Here is a 20,509-nt window from a genome sequence, read left to right as displayed (position 1 = left end):
ATATAGAAGTCTTTCCTGTGAAATACGTTTTGTTGTTCCAGTTCCATCCTGTTAAATATTTATCAGCATAACACTATAATTTTAGGCACCGCGCACAATTTTATCACCTATTTTTATTACCAGGGAAAATAAATATCCTTTTAAATGCTTCTTCAAAACTAATCTAGCTAAAGGGATGTGCTATTTACTTCACTCTGTGTTTTTAAATACTTATTCTCCAGCCTGATTTTTTTAAACCCCCTGTCCCAAAACATCACAATGTTATGACTACATTATTTGATAGCATCAGCCTCTGATTTGTACAGCAGAAGCAGACGTGACATGGACATAGCAGGATTGCAAGTGTGTCATATTCAAACAGTGCACGGAACCCCTCTGGCGTTAAATGAATAATGAGAGGATTACAAAATTAAATAGAAGGCTTGTGGTTTGATTTGTCGCTCGCTGCAATAATGTCTGTGATTCAGGATTACTTTTCTCCCCGCAAACGTCCCCTTTGTTTCCGCCATTCGAACACCTCCATAACGAGTCACCAACAACATCATTTTATAACCGTAAAACTACATAATAATTTTGCTTGAAGTGGAGAGTGGCTGAACTGACAAAATATATGTAATGAAATATGTTGTTCCCATTTCTATGACATGGTGTTACACTGGTACAGTGAGGGAAAAAAGTATTTGATCCCCTGCTGATTTTGTACGTTTGCCCACTGACAAAGAAATGATCAGTCTATAATTTTAATGGTAGGTGTATTTTAACAGTGAGAGACAGAATAACAACAAAAAAATACAGAAAAACGCAATTTCAAAAAAGTTATAAATTGATTTGCATGTTAATGAGGGAAATAAGTATTTGACCCCTTCGACTTAGTACTTGGTGGCAAAACCCTTGTTGGCAATCACAGAGGTCAGACGTTTCTTGTAGTTGGCCACCAGGTTTGCACACATCTCAGGAGGGATTTTGTCCCACTCCTCTTTGCAGATCCTCTCCAAGTCATTAAGGTTTCGAGGCTGACGTTTGGCAACTCGAACCTTCAGCTCCCTCCACAGATCTTCTATGGGATTAAGGTCTGGAGACTGGCTAGGTCACTTCAGGACCTTAATGTGCTTCTTCTTGAGCCACTCCTTTGTTGCCTTGGCTGTGTGTTTTGGGTCATTGTCATGCTGGAATACCCATCCACGACCCATTTTCAATGCCCTGGCTGAGGGAAGGAGGTTCTCAGCCAAGATTTGACGGTACATGGCCCCATCCATCGTCCCTTTGATGCGGTGCAGTTGTCCTGTCCCCTTAGCAGAAAAACACCCCCAAAGCATAATGTTTCCACCTCCATGTTTGACGTTGGGGATGGTGTTCTTGGGGTCATTCCTCCTCCTCCAAACACGGCGAGTTGAGTTGATGCCAAAGAGCTCGATTTTGGTCTCATCTGACCACAACACTTTCACCCAGTTCTCCTCTGAATCATTCAGATGTTCATTGGCAAACTTCAGACGGGCCTGTACGTGTGCTTTCTTGAGCAGGGGGACCTTGCGGGCGCTGCAGGATTTCAGTCCTTCACGGCGTAGTGTGTTACCAATTGTTTTCTTGGTGACTATGGTCCCAGCTGCCTTGAGATCATTAACAAGATCCTCCCGTGTAGTTCTGGGCTGATTCCTCACCGTTCTCATGATCATTGAAACTCCACGAGGTGAGATCTTGCATGGAGCCCCAGACCGAGGGAGACTGACAGTTATTTTGTGTTTCTTCCATTTGCGAATAATCGCACCAACTGTTGTCACCTTCTCACCAAGCTGCTTGGCGATAGTCTTGTAGCCCATTCCAGCCTTGTGTAGGTCTACAATCTTGTGCCTGACATCCTTGGACAGCTCTTTGGTCTTGGCCATGGTGGAGAGTTTTGAATCTGATTGATTGGTTGCTTCTGTGGACAGGTGTCTTTTATACAGGTAACGAGCTGAGATTAGGAGCACTCCCTTTAAGAGAGTGCTCCTAATCTCAGCTCGTTACCTGTATAAAAGACACCTGGGAGCCAGAAATCTTGCTGATTGATAGGGGATCAAATACTTATTTCCCTCATTAACATGCAAAACAATTTATAACTTTTTTGAAATGTGTTTTTCTGTATTTTTTTGTTGTTATTCTGTCTCTCACTGTTAAAATACACCTACCATTAAAATTATAGACTGATCATTTCTTTGTCAGTGGGCAAACGTACAAAATCAGCAGGGGATCAAATACTTTTTTCCCTCACTGTAGGTGAATGGGAGCCAGTTGCGTAATACGCCGTGAAAATGTAGTAGGACAAACTGCAGTTTGTACCTTAACTCGCATATTGAGTGCGTCAAGGTAATTTGTGCCACATTAAAGTCAAGGAATGCATAAGGGGAGAAATTAGAGGACATTTCACCTATTTTATGCAACTGGTCACAAACTCCTCAACACCAAAACCCATCAATCCTGGTGGAGCACTGTTTTCCAACGTCTCACATGGCACACTGCCAGTCCTGGTGCCCCTTCACAATAAAACATCTGCCAACACATGACCTCTGATACAAGTCATTACCTGTGGATGCTTCTACCATTACTCATGGTAGCATTATTTGTCTTCATCTCATACCTCCTTGAACTGCTCTTCGGTCGGGCTTGATGTTACCGTTGAGGCCCGGTCATGATCCAAGGTATCTGCAGTCAAGTGATATCTGTAACTTCCACCTCGATGCCCATTCCTCGTGACATTGTACCAGCCCTAGTGTGGTTAAAAGTGCAGCTTGGGGTTAAATCACCAAAGGTACGCCGAAGTATTCCAGAATTGCAGCCATTGAGTTTTGACAGACGAGCTAATAAGTAACTTCTCCTGTTGTGTTTTGAGAGCTGCTAAATCCATAGCAGGGGAAATATTGGAAACAGGCCTTTGGAATGAGTTGCATAATTGGGAATGGCTTGCATCTCTCTCTCTCTCTCTCTTATTTTTTTAAACATCCTAAATCTGAATATTTCATTAGTCGTATCGAGTGGTGGGACGCGAGAGCTAATGAAGTCCATTGTCTTTCTCCGAGGTATATCGATGCGCCGCTACCTAAACGCGCAGCCGCGTTCTCGAGAGAAAATGAAAGGTCTCGATTTGTGCAGTTCATTAGGGCACAGTAGAGAAGATCTGTCAGCGGCGCTATAGGTTTAACAGACTGAAAGGTGTTATAATCAATAGGACCGAGTAATGTCAAAGGGCCAAGTTAGAGCCACACTGTTGCCAGGGAGCCGGGCGGCCGAGGTAGTTCCGATGCCAGGTGACTCGCCTCAAAGGTGCTGCACATTTCATGCTTCATTGTGGTCTTATCGATCAGTCTGTTTTCCTTTTTGTTGTCAAACCCTTATCCTCGTCGGCCACGGCTACTATAAACCATTTTCTGCCCTTTTCTAAAGAGAGCATTTTTGTGTCGGGAGACAGGCGGTGAATTATTCCTCTCTGCCAAGAACAGTTTGTGCTCAAGTCCTTTAGGTCAAATAAAGGTTTTCCCTGAAGGATTTGGAGTTGGAAGTCAGGGTTTGTTATTTACATGTTATACCACAATATGGCGTGAGTAAAATGTCACTCGCGGGGCAGTTTGATCCAGTGCTGTGCATATTAATTAAGTTGATATCATGAAGGGATTTGGGGTTTTGTTCTGTAGTAAGGAGATTTCAATTTAGGGCAAAGTTGCAGAAAGTTGACATTGTACTATTATAATTGTATTGTGTGCTTCATAGGCATCTCTGTTTCTAGTTCTGCTGGGGTATTCATCTGTCAGAGAAGCATTTGTTTCAGTCGAATAGATCTTTAAAGAACCAAAATGTAAACTACAAATTGCAAACGCAAATTTAGAATTGAATTGCACTTTAGTTTCTCATTTTATACAGCTCCGTTCGATCATGACCATTGTTAGAATTCCTGCAGCAGCGACAAGTTGTGTTCGTCATGCTTTGTGTGCCACTCCGTGTGTGGGTTGCGGAGGGTGGCGGTATTTGTGCAACAACAATCTGTTAAATGTGGTTTCTAGCTTTCCCAGGGTTTGCGCTGGGATGTAAACCAAGCACTGTGGGTCAATGTTGCTGCGTTCAATAACGCTCGATGGCGGCATCGACAAAACCTAATGTTTTCTTTGTTGTGGCCCCAGCTGGAAACTCCTGCGAATGCCTCATTTCAATAAAAGTTTAATTTAGCTTTGGACTCGGAGTACTACCTGTTTCTATTCAATCAACTCTAATAGATCTCTTGAGGGGGGAAATTATTTTTTATTTATTTGTTTGTTTGTTTATTTTATACCTTTTGAAAAACACAGAGTGGGACCCCTGTGCGTAAGATCCTATATTTCTTGATTTATAGATTTGTTTATTTTAGTTCTGTCTTCCTTTAAGGCATCTCTGCAACACCTCTTGTGAAGGTTTAGAATTGTCTCAAGGATATCCATCACATTTACAGGGTTTCCTCTTGGACGCACTCTGAGATGATATAATAAAGCATCAATTCTCACGCCTAATCGTTACTTCAGTGTCAGCTCGTGAGTAAACATATCAAGGCATGTCCTCTATAAACAGCCACATTGTGCCGGTTTCTGTTACACAAACTGAGCACCGTTACCCTCGGCCTCTGATTTATGTAACAGGGTGTCGAAAACTGGGACAGTTTTCTGAAACCCCTCCTTGAGGAGCTCGACAACACTGGCCATCAAAGCAAACCACTGGGTCTACCTGGAAACTGAAACCATGCAGGGAAACTGGGTCAACCGGAGGAAACAAAAAATCAAATCATGACCTTGTGGATCCAACTTGTGAAACTGAAATTGTGCACCTACCCTTCAAGATCCAGCGAACGTCCAGTTGAATGTCCAGTCCCGGTACACACTTGTGTGTCAGTCCCTTCATCTAGACAAGTTTTGAATTATTTTGCAAATTCTTTGTATTCTTTTGGTGAACCAACTTCAATTAACCAACCAACAACAATTAACTCCTGATTTAGGCCAAGAAAGGTGTCTTACAATAACAGGTGATTTAATAACCTTTTCAAATTAATTTATACATTTCCTTTGTTTTCATTATTTTATTTCTAGTAACTGCCTCTGATAGCATTCATTCATATACTGTGAAGAATACTCTGCATATAATCTGATTGTACATGTGGCCTCCTGGAAATCCTTTAGAGGTGATTTATTTCAAAACGCGAAACCTTGTCATCTTTCTGTGAAATGTTTTCATTTATCACAAACCTCTTGTAATTGTTCGAGATGTATATACCCCATTCAGTGTCAGAGGGAGAGAGATAGACTGTGCTAATATACTGAGGGGAAGGAGGAGGGGTGCAATGTACAGTTCTTGTATTAAAAAGACAAAAAAAATCACGGCTACTTATCTTGGTGAAGTGAACTGTTTATGACGGCCATCATTCTTCCTGTGCATAAAAACTCAATTTTGATCCCCAACCTCAGACTTCGAGTGAGAAATAAAATTCTGAAGGGATTAGACAAGTGTCGGGTTGGGGGGGGGCGCTGTTCGGTTCGACACGTATGCATTATTACCTCGCTGAAATCACAATTTACACAGTTCTCCACAGGGTTCCTCTGAAGAGTAATTCTGCTCAATCCCCTAAGTAATCTCGCTGTTAGTGTGATAATACCTTGATTTGTAGGTCCTTTAGCACAAAGTAATGGTGAAGATATACAACGATTTGATTTTGAATGGAAAGAAAATTGGATTCATTTTAAGATTGAAACGTAACCTCATTTTTCTCGAGGAGAGAATCCGTGCAACTTAACTTAATTATTTCTGGGTTTACTCAGTGACTGGTTTACAGCGTTGCTTAAGTGGCCCAGCAAAGGTCAACAGCCCTTGAGAGGAATGATAGTATCTCGTAAAGCTCAAGGCATTTAGCCCAGAACTTTTCTTCCATTAAGGGCTAAATTGGGGTTAGCAGCGCCGTAAATGCACAGTAAAATCGCAATAAGCCTTAAGTAGCTACTTAGGTTTGTGTTCGTCTGAAGGTTACGCCAAATTTAAAATAATAATATTAATAGTCTTTTCACTTCCTGTTTTATTATGATTATTTTTCACCTGACAAATGGGCAAACAGATTGCGTTCTTTTATGTGATATTAATTAAATCTTCGCTCTCCTAGAAATACCCTGCTAATGGCACAGGAAGTACATCTGTCTAAACTAAAATGAGGGAAATTAGCTGTCAAATAAATTGTGACGTGTTTATCTACATGGTTGCCCTGTTTGTATTTTGTGTTTGTTTTATTTTTGATCATTTTAAAGTCTTGTCCTACTCTGAATCATACTCTGTATGTCTTTGTCATTAGAGAGGGGGAAAGAAATGCAATTCTGGCTCAGAAATTGGTTGCCAATATAAAACATACACACTACACCTTGGATTTTTCCAAAATGGCACTCTCTCCTAATGTTAAAACAGGACAGGCTCAGCATGAAGAAAACCACAGCAGATGTGTCAACTTGACTTACCCATAAACCCTGTCACAGATTCGGAAACGCATATTTGGAAATTGGCTAGTTTTAATTAATCTCTCACTTAAGCGTATAAAGTGTATGCGAAGCAGTTTGATCTACTTTGAGTTTAATTAAGCACCGCACATCAATTGGGAACAGAAACCCAGCTCGTTTTTTTAAGTGAGCACGGAGTGGAAACCCATGCCCTGTCTGCTTAAAGAAATACACAAAGTCAAACGGAAAAGAGGAATAAAGGTACTTTGATGTTGTCAGAAGTCAATTACCTTGATCTACAGATCTAAACGCTACACAAGTGATCATCTGTTATGCAGATCGTCTTTTGAAGAAGAGATACTCCTAATCACCGGCCAGCCGTGGCGCCCGGCTTCCTGCGGGGCCCCGAGCTTGTTAACGATCTGGAACCCATTGTTTTCTGTGCCACATGTGCGTTGCTTTCCTGTGGTAGGAAAGGGAGGTGGTGTAGGAACTGCCACACTTACACTACGGATCTGCAGGGGGCTCGATTTGATTATGATTCATTTCCAATCATGGCGCTTGGGTAGATGTTTGCTGTATGAAGTTTCAATAAAAAATAAAAAATAAATGGTACTGAACAAATGTGCTTTAAAAGAATTAATCCATATATTCAAGTACAGGTCCTTTATTTTGTCCAGCATTTACGCTCTTGACTTATTTTCTTGGCATCATTTATTTATTTATTTATCTATTTATTAGACGACACCATTATCCAGGTGATTGTAGTTTGCATAAGATACATTTCAAAACATTATAAAGTGCAGTAAGGCAATCAGAACAACACACAATATGCCTACATCCGGGTACAATGAGATAACAACACAGAAGTGCTAACAATACGTAAGCTCAGTTCAATAACAAAGAGCCGAGCAGCCCAGGAGATGAGTCTGCAGTAAAGACACAAACAGAAACTACAGATAGTGAAAGGCATTGTCCAAAAGCGTAATAACAGCAATGATCATCTGGATTTATGTTTACCAAAATGCACCTCAGTGTATTAGACCTGGTCTGTAATTGAAATGTTTTTGTTTTGTTTCTTTTATGAAAGAAAATCACCGTAACCTTTCAGTTGTGAGGGTTCAGATGTATTGTGACTGAGCAGCGATCATGAAGGGATCATTAGTCGCACAGAAAGTAATATGCTATGAGTTCAACGCCTGCCCCAGACCGTATCTCAAGAGATCTGGCTTAATTGCGCAGCACTGTCATGCTGTGCCTTAATAAGCACAGAAGCAGTGTGAGGTGTTTAAGACTGACAATGAATGGCAGATCGGCCACGCATCATCCGTGGAGGTTGATATTAAAAAGGTTCCTTCTTTATAGTTGACACGAATACCACACGACACCACTGTGGCCCTCGCACACCGGTCAGTAGGCTTCCCATTGACAATGTAAGGTCTTGACTATGTGTTTCTCCTACAGCAGTGCATTTGTTTGGCTTAACGTGGCATCTACAGCCGGTGGATGGGCAGCTGTACGAAAACGGAGTCAGCAAAATGGGCAAGGACTCCGAAACCCTGGAAACCACCTTCTCTCCAGTCGGGGCACCTGGTCCCGATAAGCCGGGCGACAAAGGAGGTGAGTGGAGCCTGATGTCAGGAGGTGTTCTGCCATCAAACCCTCCCACAGAATGGCGCTCGTTTGAATTAAGTGAGTGCAGTAGAGTGTGTTCATCACTGACATCTGTCACATCCTTACGAATTTTCTACCCTTCAAAGAGCAGCAGCACAGCTCACCGGTTACTTACTATACTGGGGAAAGGGTGTGAAGGGTGCATCTTCCTAATGATGGTTAACACACGAAGGAAGTTATATAACGGCATGGAAGTGAGTTATTAATCATTGCACAAGATCTTTCCGGAAGATATAATTAAGAAACTGTTGCATCAAAGCCATGATGTAATTGGTGGCAAAGTATACAGTCTTTAAAAAAACAAATACATAGATACATCCTGAAGTTCTCTACAATAACAATAATTAAGCGATTCAAGGTTTTATTTCAGGGGTCGACATTTAGCCTGCAGTGGTTCAGGACTTTCTGTACGACTCAGCTGTGAGTGTCTCGTTTGGCCCTGAAAATGGACATTCGGGGCCCCAGAAAATCAGCTCATTTCAGTCTGGATTCTCGTGGGTTTTCCTCAGATCAGCTCGTAGGATCGGGTCTGTGATCTGTTCATAACTTCATCACCTCTGGTGGAATTCAGCCTGTTATAGATCTGAAAACTGCAGCCCTATCTGCTCGCTGTACAATTGCATTCTGGGCTGGGAAGATAAAGCGCAGCGAGAGAGGGGTAATGAATACATCGCGCTGCCTTAAAAGGTGTCTGTGCCAGCAGGGTATCACCTATGATAGACTGATAAATACCTGATTATAGGGGTATCATGCTGCTGAGGAATGCGATTGTATAATCAGGTGATCCTTTAAAGCGAATCACTCCACCAGCACCCAACTTTTAAATTACACTCCCAGAGTCAAGTCAGTTTTAGTGTGTGTGTACATAAGGGTCTGCACAAACCGGAGCAACGCGAGACAGTGAGGAGGAGAAATACAGCCCTGCCTCTCTCACAGATCCTCCAAACCACGTGCTGTTGTGCAGAGAGAACTATCATGAATCTCAGGGCTTTAAATTTTCAAAAGCTCAGTGCCAAAATGTCCAGCTTCCTCTGTATTACAGCCATCTTTGCTAAAGCAGTCTGACACATCCATCCGTTTGATTGCCAAGTGGGGAAGAAGAAGAAGAAGAAGAAGAAGAAGAAGAAGAAGAAGAAGAAGAAGAAGAAGAAGGAAAAAAATCACACTCTAGCCAGGGATTAACACAATTTATAAGGCGGTGTGTGTCATGCAGGGGAGTTAATGCTGCTGGATCATTTTATTTTATATTGTCCAGAAACTCAAATTAATGATAATAAGCACTGTAGGCACTTAATTAAAGCAGGGGAAGAGTGTGCTTTTTAATCACTTCCTCAAAGCCACTCTTGCAAACGATTAACTCTTTCAGGCGATGTTTCTGGCAGAGCTGGTTATGGAGAGGTCTGCTGTTCACCTTCATAACCCCACAGTGATGCTCAATGCTACATGCTGACAGACACGGCCAGGTGGGGTGTGATTTTACAAATGCATGCAATCGCCAGAAGGTTTGTGATGATTGTGGTACTTTTATGGTAAATCTGTATTGGAGTTTGCAAGATCTAAATCTGCATTTGTAAGCCCAACTCATAGACCGTTCTTCTGTGACTGAGATGTCGATTTCAACAAGCCCGTTTTGTGAAGAACATCCTTTTCCATCACCAAATCGAACAAACTTTCGGGAATCCACTTTTTATAGACAACTTCGAAGCTGAGGAAATGTTGAGGAAAAAGCAACACAATCATGACATCTAGTTTCAAAACCCCTTGAAATGTCTTGAGGCATTTCCCAATTAATTTTGCAAATATTTATGAACTGCATTTGCACATGTACATCTATACACTTTGTTCGAAGATGCATTCTTGCCTCTCCCTCCTATTAACTCTGAGACAACGCACTGTCCTGCCTGCATTATCAACCTCAGGGCACCGCTGCGGTTAGGGCAGATGTTTGAAAATATCAATTTCTTTACTATTGCCAATTTATTAAATACATTTGACAAACAACTTGTTAGCCTAAGGTGACTATAGCATGCTGTCACATGATCAACCACGCCAAATACACAGCACATAGCCGATCTGCTTTATCATGACATACACTCCCCCAGAAAATATACAAGAATGGAGCTTGTACGTTTTGCTAGGCAGGTGAAGCAAGGATAGCTTTAAAATATTGCTGCTTCCTTCAATTTGGCTAACAACACATGTATTGTTTAAGTGTATTTGTGATGTCATTGTTTGCATACATATGGATAACTCAAAGAAAACACATGCAAACAATACTCATGCATAGGAAATGAAAACAGATATCGACATCCAAAATACAATCAAAATGAACCTCACAGCTGCACGTTATTTGATTTCTAAAGCACGTCGCAATAGTAATGTATACATGTTAACGACTCGAGAGTAATTCTTATTACTAACAAACTATAAAAGATGATAGAGAGCCACAAATGCATGTAATTCCACTGTTTCAGTCCCTCTTTTATAGGTCCAAATACCAGCTGTGGATTGATCCACAATTGATTTTATTGACCACTGTTCTGTTCTTATAGCATAAATTGGAGGTTTGCAAATTATTAACCAACCATAAATATTTTGCCTTTGCTTTCATGGGGGTGATAGGGGTTTTGTTGTGGTCTAGTCCTGAGGGATCTTTGGTCTTTAATTGATATCTACATATTCAGTTTTTATTTGATATGTTTGAGTGACAGGTAGAATCCTCTTTTCAACAGTTCTTCCGATATCACAGAGTTAAAAATGCTTAATAATCATGTCAGATGAAGACGTTTAAATCCTTTGACTTCATCCGTCTGCATATATTTCCGAGTAGCACATTGTACATGTTTAACGGGAGGAGAAAAAAAAGCACAGCTGAAAAGGAAAATATTTTAAATAGTCTCAAGTTCCTCTTTGTACCAGTGTGTGTAATGCCATCGCATAATTTGATACAAGTCCCTACTATCTAGCAGATCAAATATTAAAACGTATGAAATATAGAGTCACTTGTGCATAGATTTATTTTATGCTACACATCTTTAAAGAAGAATGCATCAATATTCTGCAGTGACTTTCGTCTCATGTCCTGCCCATTGATTGTACTTTGGTTCATCACTGTTATTGATTTTGGTATGTTGTGATACAGTCTCCAGTTCTGTCCAGATATGAGTCTTTAGTGCAGCTGCAGTGTCGCACTCTGGTTACAAATTCATGCTGCAAAGTGACAGATTGGCGCCTGCACTTGCTATACTTATAATCAGATATTAGAAGAGGTAATGTAATACAACGCCCAACCTACAATCTAATTTATATCGGGGTGAGTTGGCAATTTTGGATTTTGGAAAAGCATTCAGCATTATTAAAGAATTGGATGTTGAGTTTGACATTGATGTATCAATAGTTCAATCAAAAGATTTGTTTGCTGTAGCTTTTTTTCCCAGCAGATGGTGTTAATGGGTTAACAATGTAATAGAAAAGAGACAGGTCTTCTGGGCCTATGGAATTATCTACACCTTGACTTATCTGACATTAATTTGGCAATTGAAATAGGAAGAATGCCTACAGTCTTATTAGGTACTGCTCAAAGACCCTTTTAATTGAATTGCCTTAATTATAGTGACCTGGTCTTTGGTGATATTTTTATTCTTCCTAAGGCAGGTTCTTTGAAAAATCATTAAACTTGTTATCTGCACCTATCAGGTTGTGGTGCAAGGAGGAGACAAGATATCTTTATCTCCTTTCTTTGCACCTCAAGCACACAAGGTATTAAATAGTGGCTTGTTGTGCCATTCTTTCAGCAGCGGAAAATAATCATTCTCATTGAAGAAGAAGAAGAAAAAATCATCTTGTATGTAGAGAGGGTCTCGCTGCTGGTTAAAAATGGAACAAAGTTTGAAGGACAATTAGTTTTTAGAAAATAGATTACAGATCTAATTGTTTTATCCTGATAACCTCAAGGCCATGAGTATTAATCAGTTTAGAAGTTGGTGTTCTAGTTAGTGCACTTTCCTCCAAACTCCCCCGCCCTCTCTACAACTTTGAAATCACTAGGTTGAGATCCATGCCAGAATAATCACCGTTGCCTGGGATAATCAGCGAGTATTAATATGTAACAGATGGCAGACACAACAACTTCAGGCAGGGTTAGACACAAGAGGAATTGGGATTCAAAGGCAAGTATAAAAGAAAAAGACCAGCCCTTGTACTGAATCGGTTCCTAAAACATTTAGTCTGAAATAAGAAACTCTACACAGTGTACTGATGTTAATGTGTGTGAAGGGTTAAAGGTGTCCATATTATCTGTTTTTTTGTTTTCATGTTGTCCTCCTAGAAATGTAGTTTCATTTTCAACATAGTCATTGTTTTACTGTAGATAACTATCTACATAACTATCTGTCGGTCATATCTTCCCCCACCCACCCCTGTGCTTTTCAGTTTCAATAAAAGTTCCCATACAAAAGAAAACAGAAAGACGTATCAAAATTGTAAAACAGATATAATAATCATATAATTAGTAAACAACAAACTATAAACAACACCTCAGCTGAACAATAATTATCTCGTATCTACTGGATAGAAATAATTACTGATGATTGGAGTTGCTCAGATGCACCGCTGCTCTGTAATTCTAACAGTTGCCTTCTGTGCTCTTTGTTGTTTTTCTTCCTCAAATCCCTACCTGTTGTGTGAAAGCAGAGCGCCTCAAAAAGGCATCAGCAACGAATAATTAGTTCACACCTGGATCTCTGAGCGATGTTCACCGAAAATCATTCCTGATTACCAATCGCGTTAGGCTAGCATGTGCTGAATGATACCATCACTTTAATCAGAACAAGGCTCTGGGTATAAGGAAATTTAATTTACACCCAGGGGCTCTGGGCACAATGGGATAAATCAACAGGGAAGTGTAATAAATGCATACGGATCATTTCCACCTCGTCCGCAGATCCGTATAATTAGTGATAAGGGCACTTTTACCTGAACAAACTTGATCTGTGAGTTTCCATAAATCACTGTTTAACTGTTATCCATGGCTGATAACGTTAATTGAGTTGTCCTCCTGTATTCTGGGTGTTGACCAATATAGGGCAGGAATTCCTTCGGAAATATAAGCTCTGATTGAAGAGTGGGGGGATACTTTTGAATACATGGGAACATTTGTCCAAGGAACAGGATGTATGAAAAGACACTGTCATCTGCACTACATTAACACATGCGTCTCTCCCTTGTGTGTTTCAGAGAAAACAGTGTTTCAACGCGGCCGAGCGATAGACCGAGGGGAGGTGGACATCGGGACGCAAGTCATGCAGACCATCCCTCCAGGCCTCTTCTGGCGCTTTCACATAACCGTCCACCACCCCACGTATGTGAAGTTCAACATCTCCCTGGCCCGGGATGCCTTGTTGGGGATTTACGGAAGAAGAAACATCCCCCCCACCCACACACAGGTACTGGCGGTCCAACGCCACACTACAAAGATTTAAAAAACAACTTTTGGTGACTGTGGTTTGCAAAGTCTATGTTTATAACATTGCAGTGCAATATATGCGGGTTGGAAACACAATTTCAGTTTTCAAATACATCCAACTGAATACAGACTCTTGCATGTGTGTGTAATAGGGCTGGGAATTTCGAATAATTTGCTATTCGAATACTCGTGAGCCAAACTTTTCATGTATTCGATTAACCTAATTAGAGTCCCTGCTCTTACTTCGTTAAAAGGCACATACAGGCCTACTGTAAATGTACACAGCATGATAGTTTAACATTACTAGCATACCATATACATTAAGTACTGGAATCAGATTAATTTAATTCAAAATTATGTATTTATTCCATACTCTTTTAATGAAAAATAAAATAATACCTGCATGTACAAAAAAAATAAATGCCAATTTTTACTTGACATTTATTGTACACATCCAAATAAAATGTATAATTTGCATGAAATAAAAAATGTAGTGCATTAACCCTTAACCTTTAGTTTAAGGCTATTTAATTTTATTTTCTTATAAAAAAATCCCAGACTCCATAACAAAAGTATATATTCTTTAGCATTAAACCAGAAACTAAACTAAACCAAAACTATCCCTGTGTTTCCTATATTTGTATTCGATTTACATATTTTTGTTTAAGAATATTAACATATTTACATGTTCAGACGAGAGGCGATTGCTTAGCCTGTCCGGTAATTGAAAAGATTCTCTCTGCTGGGACCATAGTTGTAGGAATGCACAAATATGTCTTTGCTAATTCTCCAAGCCTTATAAATCGAAATGTGTTTATCCACCACCATAAAAGTGATCCAGTGAAATGCAACTGTCAAAATGTGGATTAATGTCATCCTTCGCCGAGGTTTCTTCTTACAGATGATAATCCTCCCCAAGAAACGTCACCATGGCACTCTTTGCAGAAGTCGTGGTTTCTTTTTGTGCGTTCAGCAGAGAGCTGCTCACCTGACCCGCCTCTCCGAAATGTTTAACGATACTGTTAATAAACATCAATCGCAAATTATATATTATATCTCAAGTTTATAAGATCTGCACAAATGTTTTTTGTAATCACATAGTTAACTCGTTTTCGTGTAGTCCAGTAATCGACTACACTAACTCCTACCTGGTGTGTAATTGTTGTTTTAAGAAGCCAACAAAACAAATCCTACTCCGAAGTCAGCATATAGAGAATATTCTTTAAAAGCTGCTTGTCAAGCCTTCATATACACCCGATAATGATTCTTACAGCATTATCCACATTACAGAAGTACACTACACGGCTCTATACATAATATACGTATTGCAAGAGGGATGTAGGCAATTAAGACTCCTAGACCTACACAATCCAGAGTATTGCCTTCAGGCTAAGAAAGTAGTGTTTGACTCTAGCGGTGGCAGCGTCTCTAATTTATAATTCCTTACTGCTGGGAGTTTCATGAAAGACTTTTTTTTTGTCTGACAAGTAGTAAAATGTATGAAGTAAAAGTGATATATTTATGCAGTTTGCCAATTATTTTGGACGTGACAGTTGATGGTATTACACTGTAACTTAAATTACTGAACTTTTAAGTGTTTTTTTTTTTTGTACTTGTTAATTATCTACTTGGTCTCATCAATCCCTGTTATTATTTAATCACCACCAGATGAAGAGTCTTGGCACTAATTTTGCCGTGTGTCTTTCAAGTGACAATTTTTGATGAACTAAAAAAATGAGGATCTAATTCATTTGCTGACATCCGAAAGCATATAGGAGTGAGTCCCGCTGTACATCCGCAGAATGTGAGCGTTGTTACCGGCTCTTTGATCCTGACATTAACAAAGCAAAGCCAGGCAGACAGTTAATTATACAAGAAATAAACTGATGGAATGATATCAAACTCTTATCAATCTTCTGACCCTTTGCACGGTTAGGAGATTTAAAGGAAGGAAATATACATACTTATGAACCATTATATATTATATGAACCACATACACACTCCAATGCATCAGAAGAATTGGGACAACAGGCAACTATTTCCTTGATAGGGTCTAGGCCCACTTTTGGACTTATTGATCACTGCCATGATGATATCTAGTGATTCTGTGCCATTTCTACTATGGCAAGAAATGTTGGACTCTCGGTTTATCCCAGAGCTTGTCTACGTGATTAAATGTCTTCAGCACCATTCTTCTTGACCCAACCATATAAACACTCTGAGCTTTGTGACGCGGCCTTTTACAGTCTGTGCTGGTGGTCGTGGTGCCCATTAACACAAAATGAATTACCCTTAATGGCATTCCCTGGCAGAGACATCCTCTCTCCCCACTTCTGAGCAGGAAATCTTGGGATTCCACACGAGTTTGTCTGGTCGTTGACATTGACTAATCTGCACTTCAGCCGCCCCTGGGGATAGACAGGCATATGTTCCTCTTGACCAGAAATAGTAATACCCGATCGCCGCTGATAGAGTTCTTTATAGGTCACCCGGCCGAGCACTCAAGTCCCTCTCCTACCCTCTCCACCGACTCACCGCTTAAATCCTCTAGCCTCATCCGACCGAGCCTGCAAGCTGTTACGTGATGAGATATAATTGGAGTGTGTTGTCGTTTATTTGAGTCCGTGTCCTCCAGGTAGTGTGGTTACACGTGTGCCGTAGCTTTGATTCCAAGGGGACCCTGTCACTACAGCGGATAGTGCCCTTATTTTCCTGCAGAGTTTGTTTTGATCCTCTGCTGGTTAAACTGCACAGACAAGTTTAACCTCAAGCACTTCCCTCCTGGTTTGTTTTAAATGTCGTCACCGCTTCCTCACTCAACTGTAGTTGTTCTGTGGTTTGTGATGCGTTCTGATGTGTTTAAAATGAAGGGTCTGGATCACATGTTAGAAACCAGCCTTTCATGATTACGTGTTTCCTTCTGATATAAGGACTCTTGTTCTCATATGTTTACCCGTTATAAGCTGATAATTAAATGTTAATAGCTTGGTTATTATACATTTATAAGATGACAAGTGTGTTACAAGCCCTCTCATTGTCTAGTCTGCTCACACTGTTTCCTCGAGCTCGCTCCCCGCAGTATTGACGTTTGCTTCCCCCCACACGGCCCATTACTCAGGAGGAACAGACACAAACTCCTGACCAATACAAATAATTGATTATAACCCCCAGATAATGACACAGCTCTCAGGAAGTGGGGTTACTGTTTTCTCACATCATTCTGCTCTTCTTTTATTCGTTGTGATTTGGGGATTCTGAGTCACATACCTACACAGGCTATCACTTGCTGGAAACCCAGGCATGTTCTTACGACAGCATTTGATGTCATGTGTTTCCCCACATTTGACTCACAGGAAAATGTCTGGATAGAATTTGATCAAAGCAGCTAACTTAATAAGTATTATTTAATGTCCCATACTGTAATATAATATTATACTTAAATAGGATGCCTATTGTTTCATTTAAAAATAATAATAGTCGTTCTTAGTTTCTTATAGTTTAAATTTGCTTAAAAAACATATTTGGCTTCAGTAGTGTTATATTTTAAACACATAGAAACACAAAAGTCACTAACAATGTTCCAAGTTGTGGTTTTACACTTTCTTTCATTTTTAACACAAACAGGAAACCATTGGGACTCTTTTTTTATCTGTTATTTCAGATCTGTTACCTGATACCCAAGCATGACTAAAGTACACTATTTTTAGGCGGACTGTTTCCATGACTGGACGAAGCGTGTTTGTTCCACGGGAATCGAAAGCAGTAATCTGGTCTGTGTACTGAACTGAAGCTGACTCCACAGTTGATTTTAACTCTGAATAAGTGAAACCCAGTTTGACTCTGTTGGTTAGTCTGTTTGTTCTGCAGCAGCCGGTGCTATTTGACTCATTGCCGTGATAAAGCCGCTGCTCGTTTGCTTTTCCAAAGTTTTTACAATGCAGGACCAAGTGCCGCTCCAAATGACTTGCTGTGTTTCTGAATTATAAGCAAAATTACCCTCATCCCCAGAGCCGGAGGGAGCATTTGGCTGAGCATTGCTCTTGAATTTATCAGAGTCGCGCTGTTCACAAGAGCAATTTCGCCGCCTGTGGATATTGCAGAAGTTTGAATCATCAGCATTCAGTTCATTTTGGAAGTTAGAAAGTAAAAAAAAGATTTTATGTGGCCCGAAGGTGAGAAGCCTTCATACAAACTAGCAGAAGATAGTGTGTGATCCAAGTGTGCTTTGTTTGGACTCTAAACAAATGCGAACGTCACCGCAGGCTGTCGCACCACTCACTGCGCCTCTCTGCCAGTTACTAGAGGCGCACGCCTGTCTTGTGCACATCGAACAGCCCGGCCACCTTGTCTTTATGCAGGTTTTGTGTTTAAGAGGGAAAAGCCAAGACATGTCAGTGTATTTAAAATAGATGTATACATTTCTTCCATCTTTCCTCATGTTTTGTATCCCTTGATTTGAATTCAGCAGTTTCACACAGGCCCTACAAGTAGCACAGTGAGTGGATGAATAAGAAGATATGTTTGGCCTTGGCTTGCCTGAGGGAGGGGCCTGGTCAGGAGGGCGAGGCTGTAGGAAGCTGCCCACTCAGTGGATTAAGCCAGAGTTTTCGCAGAGGCGTGTTTAGGGTGATGGAAAGATGGGGCGAAACACAAACTGGGGAGGGAGATTTTGGCAGCCTGTATTGATACTTTGGTTAGATATGGAAACAAGGCAAGATTGGGGTTATTCTTCCTCACCATCTGCTGGTAAAAGTCCCTGAAAGCTGTTAGTGCCACTGAAACTACTCACTCTTGTTTAAAGTATTGAAAAAAAAATTTCCCTTCTTCTTTTTTTACATCAGCGCAGCTTTCGAATTGTTTTGTTTACTTTGTGGTAAAAATGCTTTATTCTGATTTATGGCTTCAAACGTTGTCCCTGTGGAAAGTGGGCTCTTGCCAGAAGTGATATGAAAGCCCATCAACAATGTTGTTTGTTCAAATCAAGGGTGCTTGTTTTACAGTCCGCACCACTCACACGCACACTGTGTTCTCAGTGTTTTTGTTTTGTATCTGTGGTGTTTGTTTTACAGTTCGATTTCGTCAAGCTGTTGGACGGAAAACAGTTGATTAAGCCAGAGGTGAAAGCATCAGAAGAGTCCAGCTCGGCTCCGAGGAATTTGATCCTTACGTCCCTCCAGGAGACGGGATTCATTGAGTACATGGATCCGGGAACGTGGTACCTGGCCTTCTATAACGATGGGAAGAAGATGGAGCAAGTTTTTGTCCTCACCAATGCCATCGGTAAAAAAAATATTATATTTAAGGACATTCTAATGAATAGGTCAAGTTGCACTTCCAGAACTCACTGTGTATATCTTTTCCACTTTCCGAAAGCACAACACTGACTGCATAATTGTGTAGAACAGCATTCACTGTGAAGAGGAAACAAAGGGCCAACACTTTAGTTGCAAATCACTAGAGCTTCTGTTTTTCCAAAGCTATAATTGTCATTCATCCACATAAAGCAAAGCATACGAACCTTTGCAACTCAGCCTAAGGAAGCTTGAGTTGAATACTAATAAGGGGATGTATCATTCTTTTAAGTACACAACCCCAGTAATATTACAGTATTTCTTCAAGCTTTTTCTAATCTCAGCAAAGACATTTCTATTATGCATTTAGTGTATGCACAGTCCAAAAAGAACTGAACAAGCTATATTATTAAAATTAAAATAACCTCTTGGTGAAGAAAGGGTTTTACAAGGTTAGGTTGATATAAATGCTGTTTGAGCATTAACACTAATAATTGTTCTGCTGCTCAGCTGAATAATGTACTTAATGAAGAGCAGAACTAGAAATAAGGGCACAAATACAGTGATCTTCCATAAATAATAACAATACATAAAGTGGTTGAAAGCAGGCAAAGCAAGAAAGCAAAATGGCAGCCTTAGGTTTGAGGATCATTGTCATGACTCTGTCATGATTACAAAATTACAAAAGCGATAGCATCTGTAGTTTCCCAGTAAAATGCTATTACTTTAAAAACATATAATGCCGGTTTGAGGCTCGCAGGCACATCAGGGCTCTGGGGTTGCTGTGTGCGTTTCGTCCTTTGCCAACTGATCTGTCATGATTGTCTCTCGCTCTTTTTTTCGGTCTAAGGACTGACCTGCCGTACTTTCCTCCGACAATCGAGCAGAGCCTCGAAGCCAGTTAATGCAAGTCTCCTGCTCAGAATTTGTGTCGCACCATATAATGTCCAATTAAAATCCCCTGGACGAGGCTCTTACATGTCTCCAAATAAAACCTCTCGTAGGTTTCAGAGCCCTAAAACAAGGAGCACATCAGCCTTAATTGACTGACCTTTGGTTGGCCGTCCACAGGCATATGCTGAGAAAGGTGTGGGATTCGCTAATGCACTGCCCATCTGCTCTTGATAAGGTTTTCACTCTATTTTTATCTTACTCTACTGTAAATGCTGCAGGGGTAATTTAGAAACTAATGTATTCATGATCGGGATTCTCTTGGGCTAACGAGAGAACCTGTGCCGGTGGGAAGAAGGAAAAAATATCAGAGAAGGTGATTTTTACTTCCTGTTTTTTTTTTTGTATTCGTTGTGAAGTCTGATAATAAGTGCCTTTCTGTCACCAGTGACATCTCAGACCATAAGAGATTAGATTCTTTATTTATTTTGCAAGCAAACAGTGTTAGTGCATGGACAGTTTGCTGGAAGAAAAATCTGGACAAAATAATAGGAAAATGCAGTGCAATATTGCACCCAAATATGTTACCTGTGATAATTCTTCCATGGTTTGAGCTTGCTTGTTGGACTTCATGCATTTTCGAGCAGTTTATGCTATGGTATTTAATTATATCTCCTTATAATTATTCTGTGCTGTCGCTGGTGACTTTATCCTTGTGCAC

The 20,509-nt window shown here is 40.4% G+C and overlaps 1 protein-coding gene across 1 annotated transcript in view; it reads left to right on the top strand.

The window, feature by feature from the left end:
- tenm1 (teneurin transmembrane protein 1) overlaps window positions 1-20,509 on the top strand; it is a 125,903-nt gene that overhangs the window by 14,850 nt on the left and 90,544 nt on the right. Inside the window, exons 3-5 of the mRNA XM_066714683.1 lie at window positions 7,932-8,087; window positions 13,377-13,585; window positions 18,676-18,886. Of these exons, the coding sequence (XP_066570780.1) occupies window positions 7,932-8,087; window positions 13,377-13,585; window positions 18,676-18,886 (576 nt within the window). The remainder of the gene's footprint in view (window positions 1-7,931; window positions 8,088-13,376; window positions 13,586-18,675; window positions 18,887-20,509) is intronic.

Source organism: Amia ocellicauda, chromosome 10 (genome assembly GCF_036373705.1).
Source record: "Amia ocellicauda isolate fAmiCal2 chromosome 10, fAmiCal2.hap1, whole genome shotgun sequence".
In the NCBI taxonomy this organism is placed as follows: domain Eukaryota; kingdom Metazoa; phylum Chordata; class Actinopteri; order Amiiformes; family Amiidae; genus Amia; species Amia ocellicauda.
Note: the sequence above shows the minus strand (reverse complement) of the source record. Positions and strands in the feature narration are given on the sequence as shown.